The sequence below is a fragment of the Gasterosteus aculeatus genome, chromosome 5 (assembly GCF_964276395.1).
Source record: "Gasterosteus aculeatus chromosome 5, fGasAcu3.hap1.1, whole genome shotgun sequence".
In the NCBI taxonomy this organism is placed as follows: domain Eukaryota; kingdom Metazoa; phylum Chordata; class Actinopteri; order Perciformes; family Gasterosteidae; genus Gasterosteus; species Gasterosteus aculeatus.
The window spans coordinates 15,779,146-15,790,634 of NC_135692.1; the positions used below are offsets into that span (position 1 = coordinate 15,779,146).

The 11,489-nt window shown below is 46.4% G+C and overlaps 2 protein-coding genes and 1 long non-coding RNA gene across 4 annotated transcripts; 2 read left to right on the top strand and 1 right to left on the bottom strand.

Moving 5' to 3' along the window:
* Nucleotides 1-171: 171 nt before the first annotated feature.
* On the bottom strand, nt 172-5,277 carry dcun1d3 (defective in cullin neddylation 1 domain containing 3). The gene is made up of 4 exons (XM_040176961.2): nt 4,910-5,277; nt 4,117-4,187; nt 3,073-3,620; nt 172-2,032 (listed from the first exon to the last, which is right to left on the bottom strand). The coding sequence occupies exons 3-4, from the start codon at nt 3,510-3,512 to the stop codon at nt 1,486-1,488; spliced, it is 987 nt and encodes a 328-aa protein (XP_040032895.2). The 5' UTR covers nt 3,513-3,620; nt 4,117-4,187; nt 4,910-5,277; the 3' UTR covers nt 172-1,485.
* Nucleotides 4,976-7,657, top strand: lyrm1 (LYR motif containing 1). Of its 2 annotated transcripts, none has more exons than XM_040176964.2 (5): nt 4,976-6,026; nt 6,372-6,553; nt 6,634-6,694; nt 7,037-7,068; nt 7,175-7,657. In XM_040176964.2, the coding sequence occupies exons 2-5, from the start codon at nt 6,395-6,397 to the stop codon at nt 7,286-7,288; spliced, it is 366 nt and encodes a 121-aa protein (XP_040032898.2). In that variant the 5' UTR covers nt 4,976-6,026; nt 6,372-6,394; the 3' UTR covers nt 7,289-7,657. The 2 variants fall into 2 exon arrangements, with proteins under 2 accessions (XP_040032898.2, XP_040032896.2); XM_040176962.2 differs by having other exon boundaries at nt 5,332-5,704.
* Nucleotides 7,658-7,884: 227 nt separating this feature from the next.
* Nucleotides 7,885-10,112, top strand: LOC144407939 (uncharacterized). Its single transcript, XR_013467651.1, has 3 exons — nt 7,885-8,060; nt 8,353-8,381; nt 8,700-10,112. It is a non-coding gene; the product is annotated as an uncharacterized LOC144407939 (long non-coding RNA).
* Nucleotides 10,113-11,489: the final 1,377 nt, after the last annotated feature.

Sequence of the window (11,489 nt, forward strand, 5' to 3'; positions counted from 1 at the left end):
ACCACGCCCCCAGCCGCATCGGTGGTAGCCACGCCCCCAGCCTGCTGCTCCTCTCTGCAGCGTCCAGACGAGCCTCCACGAAGACCTTTGCTGCAAAACCATCTTCCAGCAGCATAACTTTAGATTAAAGATTAATAATTAGATCGTTGAAGTAAGAATCACACTGATCTCTATGGTCCAACAGTCAAAAGTTCAACACTGTTTTTATTTATTATAAATCAATACATTTTATATAAAAAGGACAACGGGGGTCTGAAATAAAACCATTGTAGCTGTAAACCGAACAGATTAGGTTATGGCCACCCTCTTACCACACTGGACCCCCAGGCTCTTCTGGTTAACTCATTCTCTCGAACACCGCAGGCTATACTTAAGATCAATATACAGTTTTGAAGAGGTTGGAAATTGAAAATAACGTGAAATTATTCTTTCTGAAAAGTGTGCAAGTATAGCGTCTTAGCATGCCATGGGGTTTTGTGCAATCCATTACAACCATCAGCAGCAGCAGTCATCAATATTTGTGATGTACGCATACTCTTTTTGTATGGAAGTTTAAGGATGGAATGACTCTTATACTCATGAAGGTAAACACCAGCTTTGTTAGAAGCCCATTTGTGACGGTCCTGAACGTTACACAGGTTGAGGCATCAGTTATTGGGGGAAAAAAAAATGGCCAAGACCTATAGCTTTTTATAGAAGCATCCAAAAGCCAGCATCATTGTGTTGTACACACATAACCGCTTATTGAAAATAGGTGGACATCAAAATAGTAGATGCTAGAGGTCAAAGGGCAGCAAAGCCAGCTGCACAAGCTAAGCCGCTCCGGTACCACTGCACAGGAAAGATGTGTCTGTTACCATCAACTTGGAATTCGATGTATATAATGACATTGTATTATCATTAGAAATGTCCTGGTGTCATCTGATTGCAGGCGATACAAGAGCAACCGATTCATCTTCACAGCACTGCAAGATAAACGCATTCAAACCCAGCTGGATTAGTCACATCAAGAGGATTTCACTGACCCTTACGCATAATCCTGTGTTTTGATGGTAAAACATTTTTGGACAGGTTGACAAACGTTCCATTCCTCTTTTCATTAACTAGAACCGTGTACTAAACATATTGGCAGGGTTATCGAGTCAAAGGAAACCGTGAAAATGAGTTGTGGGAAACGTTTGTGGCTTCCCGTCGCCTGTTCTTTAAACCGAAGCTCTAACTCTGGTTGCGGTCGGTAGATGGAGGTCGAAATGGACCTCATGTCCAATTACGTAAAACACACATGAGGTGGAAAAAAAATATAAGAGTAAAACAATAACTTAAATAGAAGTGCATAAAAAGAACAGTTCTCAGAGCCCTTTCAACACAAAAACAAAAAAGGGTGCAAATCAGGAATCCCAAAATGAACAGCTGTCATTGTAACACTAATATTCATCCCACGATTCACAGTTCAGGTGCGGATCACAACGTGCCCTCCAGTCCTGGTCAGTGGCCCCCCCACGTCTGTGAGCCGCGGCTTCCCTCCGTTTCCAGTCTCTCTGGCGTGGGCGAACCCTCCGTCTCAGTACACCTCCCCTCTTCCTCCTGTGCCCTCAGCGCCTCCTCCTCCTCCTCTCTTTTCCTGCGCTCCAGCTCCCACTCCACGAAGGTGTCGAAGAGGCTGGGCCACGCCTCGTCCTCGCTGTAGTTGCTCAGGTCCGGCCCGATAGCTTGGGTGAAGTTGAGGAACATGTTCCACGTGTCCCTGGAGATGCCCCGGATACTCGAGGGGTTCTCCGACAGGAAGTCCAGCCAGTGCTCCAGGATGGCGGGCGAGTCCTGGGTGAACACCAGGCGCCACAGGGCGATGGCGATCTCCCGCTGCAGCGAGCGCTGGCCCTCGTCGGCGTCCAGGCCGAACTGGAAGGTGAAGCGGTACAGGTCCTTGAAGTTCTCCTCGCCCCGGGCGTCCAGCAGCATGACGGGGAAGCGCGAGCAGATGCCCTCCAGGCTGTCGGCCTGAATGGCCTTGCAGCCTTCGACAAACTCCTTCCTGGAGACACAGAGCGGGTGGAGAGGTGAGGGTGGTGTAATCGATCGTTGGTGTTTGGCACGCAGGTGAACAGCGGATAAATGAAGCAGGGCTTGTTTACCATCGCAGTGTGATAAAGTTTGACATACATTCAAGATCTGATAGTAAAATGTGCAATTAGGACATCATTTATCATTAAGGTGGCTAAAAATCCAGATCCGGCATAAATAGGTTAAATTTGCTCACTGATTTCTTTTGACCCCATCAGCAGCTAACTACTATCTGACTAACTCCTACTACAACTGCCTTTAACTTTGTATTTTCTCTATTGACTTGTCTGTTGTACAGATTGTATTTGTACATATAAACTCACTACTGGAGGAGGCAAACAAACGCTTGAATGTATAATGTCGACATTTGCCGATATGTGAAAACAAAACAACAGAAACGAGGAAGGAGGCCGTTTCAAAATGCTGCTACTATTACAAAGAGCGTTTCGCTTCAAGCTGAGAAGACTTTTTTTATTTGAGCACTCGACAATATGGGCTGTCAGAGGCGAATGGGACGTAAACAGCTTCACTCAGCATTAGTTGACAATGAAGCACGTCGGTAACCACAGTGGTGTCGTCCAAAGCCTCTGGATGGAAAAGTGCTGAGTTAAAGCTCAGAGGGGGGAGGTGACGAGCGGACGGCTCTATTCATCTCGGACACAAACTGCAGCGGGAGAGCAGAGCAGGACACACACACACACACACACACACACACACACTGAGGTGCCCTTGAGCAAAGAAACCCAAACCTCTAACTGCTACGTGGCATCTGACAACAAGGCCGCTGCATCACTGTGAAACCCCTCACACTAGATCTCTACGTGTGTGAACAAATACCACACTTACATTAAATAAACTTATAAAAGCAACACAGGCGGGTAAACTCTGTGTTTCAGTTGTCGGGGATAATCAAATATCGGACCGGTCCTCAGTTATTGCAAATAGCCGTTGAGCCGTAATGCTAATTCGTCAGAAGCAACACCCGCCATCTCCCAGGAATCCACAACGTACCTGGTAAACTTGCACATGGTGGCCGCTTGAAACTTCCAGGCAAGAACAAGCACACGAAACTCGGCCGGGTCCACGCGAAGGTCGTTGCAAAACATCTCCATGCCCTCCTCCAAGATGGCGTCCTCCTGTTCGTCCTTGTAGCAGCAGAAGAGCTCGTCGAGGCGCAGCAGCGACAGCCCGTCTCCATCCAGGCACTCGTCCCTGCGCGGCTCCCCCATCACTGCGGAGATGACGGGCGTCTCCACGCTCACCTCCGAGGCCTTGGTGCCATTCGACAGGTCGACGGTGGCTTTGCTGCTCTGAGCACCGGGCTCCTCTTTGTGGCCCCCCCCGGCGCTGCCTCCTTTCTTGTGGTGGGACTTGGAGCCGCTGTCCTTGTCTCCACTCTTGCTGCCGAGCGAGGACGTTGGATTCTTACACTTGGTGACACATTGACCCATGTCTTCCTCCCTCGCTCTTCAGTCTGTCCTCCTCACCTTCAGTCCCCGTCCGAGCCACCCAGGCGCCTCTTCTCTGGCCCCGCGAGACGTCTCCACATACCCTCAGGCCTGGTGGAGGGAAAATGGAAAAATTGTTGTTGACCGTCTCAGAGTGGAGCTTTGCTCAATATCAACAGGATCCACAGGAAAAGCCACCGCTCCCTGCTAGACTTAAAAACCGTGAGCACACTTTGGGTTTTACTTGTGTGACTCCAGATAAAATAGGCCTACATTACCAATATACTTTTATTTTTAAAATAGTAATCATGGACCAAGACGGTGTATTGACTTAATATATTATACGCCATTTTGCAACAATTGTTATGATTAAACAGACTTCAGACTACATGATTACTCCCAACTTTTTGGGCGACCGTAGCACATGGAGCAGAGACGCAGGGTTCACGGTTCCGATTTCCTGTATGTGTGAAATAATACTTGGCAATAAAAATGTCTTCTTTGAGCAGCAGAAGTTGCAGACGGGAATCCTCTCCCACTATTCAGCATCTACTCACTTAAAACCTGCTCCGTGACTCGCAATAAAAAGGAGCTGGAAGGTACTTACAGACAATCCCTCTGAAGGATCACAGCGTCCTTCTATTCGGCTCCATCATTGTGACCTTGACATCCGCAATGCTGAAAAGACACATTATCTCGTCATCGTGAGGAATCGATGGCTCATCATCACAAAACCCTGCAGGACTTATTTTGGTCCACGTCCCGTGAGTTCGTCACTTGACCATGAATCTCTCTTCCTCCCCGTGGGGGGGGGGAGGGGAGGGAGTCAAACGTGTTCCCACAGACGCACTTCGCCCCGGAGTTTGATTCAAGTGAAATCCGCAACTCCACCTCCGAAACCCGACTTTTGCTTTGCGAGGTTTGGTTCGCGACTCTTTTGTCCGGCGGTTCGCGAACTCGCCGCCGGAGTTCGGATCGGATCGACCGGCGTGACGCCCGATCGGGGCATGTCGAGGCGCATTCCGGCAAAAACCCTCACCTCGCTGACGCCCCGCTTGCTCACCGGGTTACCGCACAAACACCGAACAAACACCGCGAACGTCCGGTAACGCCAGTCCTCACGTTGACGACCAGATGCAGCCGTTCGTCCCCGAAACCGGGGAGACAACTGAAGTTGAGCTGGACTCTCGAGTGCGTGATATCGCGTCATTTTACCGAGCGCGTTATTGACTGTCGAGGTGTTTATTGCATCGACAAACAAACCTTCTGCCCCCGACGACGTCGCCATAGCTAGCTAGCATCAGCTCGTTCAACTAAAAGTTAGCCGTGGGCTAAGCTAGGTCTCCCCCGCCGAGACTCCTCCCGAGACACCTCACAGGTAACATCGTTAACCAACTCACCTGTTTGGGGAACCGTGTCGTCGGGCACTGGGCGCACATCACCTCGGGGTCGCCGGTACAAGTCAAGCGGCGTGTAAGTTGTCGGTTTCGCGCACGCGAGCAGAAACGAACTGGGGGAAAACTCGTCGCGTTAACTCAGGCTGCTAGCTACCTAGCTACCTAGCTGACAGAAAAACTTCCACATCAGTATCATATTTATCCCGGCGTTTAAAGAGGAAAATAGGCGAACCGCTAGCGTCCGGACGGTACTTTTTTGTCCATTTTGAATAGGGTTTGCTCTTTGGAATGAGTTACAGCAGCAGCTCGGAGCAAAGCAGTCAATGTCTTTGTGCTTCCCCCTTCTAGTCATTGAGTGCAGCGTCTCCTGCATCACTTCCTGCCTGCGCGCAGCCAACAGCTGATCCTCACGCCAGCGCCCGGACGTTTTAACTAAATAACATGCTGGGAATTAATACATGGAATCACAGCGTCAGGTTAACGCGAAATAAGTTAATTTAACTCAATCACGTGTTTTGTTTAGGTCGTTTTCGACATTTTTCAGAAGCCCTTACGGGTTTAATGTTGAATGCTGGGAAATGTGTCCTCGAATAAAACATATAATTCATCTGCAATTCCTAAAACGGAGTAATGGAAAAATGAATTGTAGCATTGTTGCTGAATTAGAATTAGAATGAATTCAATTTGATAAAAAAAATATTTATCTTAATGTTGTTATCCTCTTTTATACGGAACCACTTCTGACGTCATCAACATGCGACATATGCGTGCGCGCTGCCTTTTTCTTCAGACTGCCCGGTAGGTCAAAGTTTGTAACATTAAATCCATTGATAGCGTAAATCTTCTCTGTTAATTACACGCGGGTCGCAGCTCATTTCTTCTCCGTTATTCGTGACGTCTTATTGGGGCTGTCAGGGGAAAAGCTCGAGGATCACTAGCAACATTTTCGACAGGTGACGCTGAAGTGTCGCCTCGCACTTGAACGCAAACGCATCGGTGGCATTCTTGTGTTTAACCTGGACACATAGCAGAGGATACGATGTATCGTATACCTCACAGTCAGTCACGTAACCGGCTGTGTTTGGAGATACCAGGCTCCTGTTGCCTTTGGTGACATATGGTGAGTAACAGGAACTCTGAAGGCTGGATCAGAAAACAGCAAACTGAGCCGATGCTCCAGGGGCCCCAAATGCTCCCGCTTTGCAGCAAGCGCTATTTTTATAGGGGCCGTTACCGTTTTGTTTTACAAATATGATTTTATTTCTCAAAGCTGTTAAATGCAATCACCAACAACTTATCACCTGGGCCCGTGGTATTTTCCCAGTATCGTGGACTGGTTCCACTGCAGCGGGCTCCGTACACAGTACTTAATGGCTTCTTTCTATTCTCCGGTAACCTTTAAGCGATGTCCAGCAGATTGGCCTCAAATCATTTAATTTCCACCTCAAACCGCTTAATTGTGCAGGTGACCGCCGCCTGTGAGCCCCGATGGCGGCCTCCACCCGCCGGGCGGTGTTGTCGCTGTACATGCGGGTGTTTCGCGTCGCCCGCGTCTGGCAGGCGCTGAGCGGAGCGACAAGTGACACCGAGGCGGAGAGAAAGTACATTGTGCAGGAGGCCGGCACTCTGTTCAGACAGAACCAGCAGGTGTGAGCCGCAGCACGCCGCCACGCCACTACTGCGTTTTCATACTGCGGCTCATCGCCTGTTCTTCTGCTCCTTCTCAGCTCACAGATGAAGAATCAATAAAACAGTGCATGGAGGAATGTGAGGCAAGGATAGAAATGGGTAAGAGCGGAGACATTCCACACATTTACCTGACTAAAGCTTCTCCCCCAGTAAAGCTGTTGTGTGCTGTCTTCTATTTATCGCAAGTAATGTGAATCACCGATCATACTTCCACTTTGAGACCAAACGTATAAAATTGCATTAAAGCCACATAAATCCAACAATATTTATAATCATGGGTGTTCTGACCTGACGAAGATCCAAGTAGCACCAAAACACGGTAATAAAAGATTGACAGATTACTAACTAGAGCACCATAGTCTTGTCATTCCAACATCTGGAGAATCAGCTGCTCGGCTTCTGACTCCAGAAGATGGACTAACGGCATTGTTGTTTTCACAGGTCTACATTACAGGAACCCTTACCCCAGGGCTGTAAGTAACAACTAGTTATTCCACAAATACGTTTTTCTCTGCGTGGGTTTTTTAGTGATTTCGAGAAATGTCTCCCGCCTCCTCTGTCCCCTGAATGTCCCTGCAGACGTACCTGCCACCACTGGGGCTGGCGACTCAGAGAGGCAGGAAGCTGAAAGCACAGCAGCGCCTGAGGAAGCAAGCCAAGCCGGTGTACTTACAGTCACAAGACGAGACCTGAGGCTCCGTGTCCTCGCCGACAGTTCGGGTTACCGCAGGCCGGGAAACCGGAGCTCGGTCACGAGCCGGTCCGATGGGCCTACAAGCGCCGCGCGGCGCTGGAACGCGATCGGGCATTCAGGAAGGAGCCATGTTTCACCGTTGGTGTTCTCTTTTTTTACTACAAACTGTTTGAACGTGAGCTTCTCAGTGTAGCTGGAGGGTGACGGCTTCTGTTGGGCTCAGGGAGGCTGTGAGGGTGGAGGAGCTTTAATATGAGATCAAGTTGTTATTGTGTGTGTTTTGTCTGTGTAAAAAATTCTATGAATACTTCACATTCTGTAACGACTGCTAAAAGAAACAAATAAAGTTATCTTAATGTTTAACTCCAGTTGTACATTTGTGTGGTATCTTTTTTTATAGAGCCAACACCTTAACGTTGGCCCCTTTCCTCGGCTCTTTCTTATCAGCAGCTTGTTGATTCACACAGAAACTATAATTGGAGGAATGTTGGCAGCTGCTCAGAGGAAGATGGGGAAACCGGTCATGTCCCACTCATCCAAACTGCTGAACCATTGTGTGCGCAGATGTTCTTCCTACGAGCTTTAGCTTTTCTGCAGAAGGACGGAGGAAGGGCCTCCAACAGAACAGCGTTTTCCTCCCAACAGACCTCACGGGGAACACGGGGAAGAACTTACAAAGAGCGTTCCAGGAAGACACAAAAAGAGGAACAAAGAGCAAATGGAAAAACTGAAATGTAAACTTTGTGAGGCGAGTTAAGAGGTTGAAATATAGTAAGTTTGTCTTTATCCAAATTCCTTTAACTAAGAATCTCATTACTCAACATTTCTGGATCTGTATTTAAGAGTCAGGAATACATTTGCTTTCATATTGGATATTTGATCGTGGAGGAAGAGTTTTGTTTTGTACGTCACTTTCAGTTCTGTATAGAAGCTTTTTTTCTTGTGACTGTTGACTCATCCAGATGTTGACAAAAGCTCTGCAGCCGGAGAGTCATTTTCAGTTTGCTTCCTCTTCAAATGTTCTGAATACTAGTGCAAAATAATGTCAACATTTCTTCTTCAGATCTGATGTGACACAACAAACCACATTGTGTGAGTGGCCTTTGCACCCGTATGACATCATCCACATGTGCTGCTTCTTTGTGTACAGTCAGTGCTGGTGACAATGTTCTCTCCTGCTCTAAAATATTCTAATTTAAATCACTATACCAAGAGAACAAATGACCTTTTCTGAAAAGATAGTAAAGAAATTAAAATTCAAAGTTATCTTTAATGATTATTAGATCAAACCAGCTTGCATGAACGATGAATGCCTCCACTTCAATGAGTTGGCCACAGCTCAAATGTACTTGAAAAGCCCTCAACCTGACGTGTTCTGTTTGGTCTATTATGTTTTGCTCAACTCTCCAGCAGCGGGTGGAAAAACAGAAATGCGGACGAGCAAACATGACTCCTGAGGACCTGAGCAGGCGCACATTTGAGCCCCATCATTGTCCCGTGATGGAGGCCCTTAAACTGTAGAGCATCTCCTGGAAGACGACGGCGAGGAGCCTGCAGCAGCATCAGAAGAAGCTCAAAGCAAAGTGCATCGAGAAGACAAGACGCCGGAGTGATTCTGTCAGATGGACCGAGTAGAGCATCTTAAATGACTACATGAAATGATCCAAAACAGGTTGAAAAGATTACTGAGATACATAAAAATAAAAGGCCGATCTGATGCTCTTACTACGGTGAACTACACGAGCCGCCACTCTTCGGCCACCAGATGTCCCTCCACACCAAGTACCGGAGCCTGCAGCGGTTCAGCGGGTCCAACCGCGCTGCACCAGTGGAGTGGACCGCTGGCCTTTCTGTGCGTCTGAGCATCGCGTGTGACTATTAAATATGAACAGGAGTCTAAACAGGTGACACCAAAAGTCCTCTGTTTGTTTGTATGAGGATTGTCTCTCAGTGAGCCGTCTGAGACTTAAATGCCGTCGCTTTACGTGTTGCCGTTGTTACCTCAGTGATAAATCATTCCGCTCAGTAATGGACCACTGATGAAGAGAAGCTGCAGCCGCTGCTGCACGCTGTTAACTGTTTAAAGTTTGTACTAATGTGGCGACTCACTCGTTGGATTCATATGAAGTCTACTTGTTCTCTCAGTGGAGTGAATTATGGGTAAATACCTCCTGGATTGTATTTGTGCCGCGTACCAACACGCTAGTCTAAGACAGTGGGAATGGAGGACAGTTTACAGCCTCACGTGCATTCAGGCCACTTTGAATAAGATTGACATGGCTGCAGTTTAACGCAAATTTCATAAAATTTGGAGCACATTTGCAATGAACGTTTCCTTTCTTACTCTATAAAATAAATAACGAAGCTGCGACAACTAAGCTCATTCATCTGTTACTTACTTCTGTTCAAGAGGGGGAAAAGGATTGAAATCCATCAAAGATTGATGGCGTTAGGGGAACATGCTGGTTTGTTTTTTTAAATGTGCCAGCCTGCGATCTGTGATCCTTCTGCTTACGATATTGATTTTGAAGCCTAAAAATACCAAACATGAACCACTTCAATAACAGAGCGCTGACTCTCTTCACAGCGCGGCAGCGTGCGGAGGGAGAGACTCTCCTGTGGTTGAAAATATAGCTGATGCTTTTATAATGATCGGAAAGTTAAGGTGAATATGTGTAGTTAAAGAAGACTGTTGTATACATATTTATCTGCATTTTAATCCTGAGGAATATGTGCCATCTTTTTGGATGGAATACACTATTCTATTTAATGTTATTTTATACATAACAAAATACATTTCAAAATAAAAAGTTGTTTCACTCTTATGGCAGTGAATCTTTAGTATTTGTTGTGTTTTCTTATATTTTAGTTCTTCCTGCTGGCCATTAAACCTTCATCTTATCTAATCTTATAGATGTGATGTCATCATACTGTGTATTTTCCTCTCTGGACAAAAATTGTACAAAATGTTTTCAATTACAAATCTTTTAAATGTATTCTCCCTTCATGCAGTACACATATTATTATTTTTTTGCTTCCTTGTTTGCATGTAAAATTTCAAAATAAAAGTCTGAAAGCGGGCTGATGACCCATTTATGCGCTGATGTCACATTCTAAGAACTGGATCATTGGGAAAAAAACGGTTCTTTTTAAAGGTTTCCTCGGGTAAATATAGATATTTAGAGACTCACCTGAGACAAGTTTCATTATGGAAATGATAAATAAGCTACAGTACAACAGCTCCACACAGACGAGGGTGATCCATCATTCGGCCCCTTTAAAGCCCTTCACTCTGTGTGCATTATTTAGGGGTTTCAGAGGGACCCTGGGGGAAATATGGTGGAAGAAGCAGGAGGCAGCAGGGAAAAGGGAAAGGACAGGTTGAAGATAAGGAAGAGAGCAGGAGGTGGACAGGTAACGTTGTACTCGGGGAGCTACGGTAATTAATTAGATGCCTGTAAATAGGTAAAGACAAACTCCTTACCTTACCAACTAATGCCTCGACACACGGATCAACTTGAGCCGACATTAAATAAATAACAAGCTTGTTTTCACTTTACAAAGCAACACAAGGCAAATAACATCACCGCCGTGACGGTGTGCAGTCTGTGATGAGTTAAAAGACACAGACCATAACGCACGTTCCAAAAGCTGCCGGTTAAAGACTAGAACAATACAGACATGATAATATTTTACCTTTACAGCCTTTGGTGCTTTGCAAAGTAAAAGCACAACTGCAGCTCTTTGCACATTGGACCCAGATGACTGTAAGCTCTTGATTAGATGCTCGGTGCTCCAGTAACTCCATTAAAAACAATCCTCCTCATCAGGGGAATGCCGCATACTAATTTTAAAGGCTTTTTTCAAGCCTTTAGGATTTGAATGCAGTTGGATTGTGTGATTTGATTTAATTCAATTATATGTTTCTCAGACTGGATGCAGTGCAGCATCACTTCAGACTGCACGTTGTCCCCGTCGGCCTCCATTGCGGACGCGTATTTACGGGGGCAAACCAGAGCTTTATCAAAGACGATACGGCACAATACTTGTAGTTGTTGCTCTTCAAAGTGCAGCGAGATGGACGAGAAACGGCACAAAAAAACAGCACAACATATCAGACAATGATTGGATATGTTTTTGTGTGAAAGTGTTACATTTGGAAGGACACAATGCAGCCAGTGAAAAGGATGAGATGTTCTT

Coding starts and splice junctions, on each gene's coding strand:
- dcun1d3 (XM_040176961.2), bottom strand. CDS start 3,512: ATGGGTCAATGTGTCACCAAGTGTAAGAATCCAACGTCCTCGCTCGGC. Junction 2,033..3,072: donor ACCATGTGCAAGTTTACCAG/GTACGTTGTGGA, acceptor CTGTGTCTCCAG/GAAGGAGTTTGTCGAAGGCT.
- lyrm1 (XM_040176964.2), top strand. CDS start 6,395: ATGGCGGCCTCCACCCGCCGGGCGGTGTTGTCGCTGTACATGCGGGTG. Junction 6,554..6,633: donor TGTTCAGACAGAACCAGCAG/GTGTGAGCCGCA, acceptor GCTCCTTCTCAG/CTCACAGATGAAGAATCAAT. Junction 6,695..7,036: donor TGAGGCAAGGATAGAAATGG/GTAAGAGCGGAG, acceptor TTGTTTTCACAG/GTCTACATTACAGGAACCCT.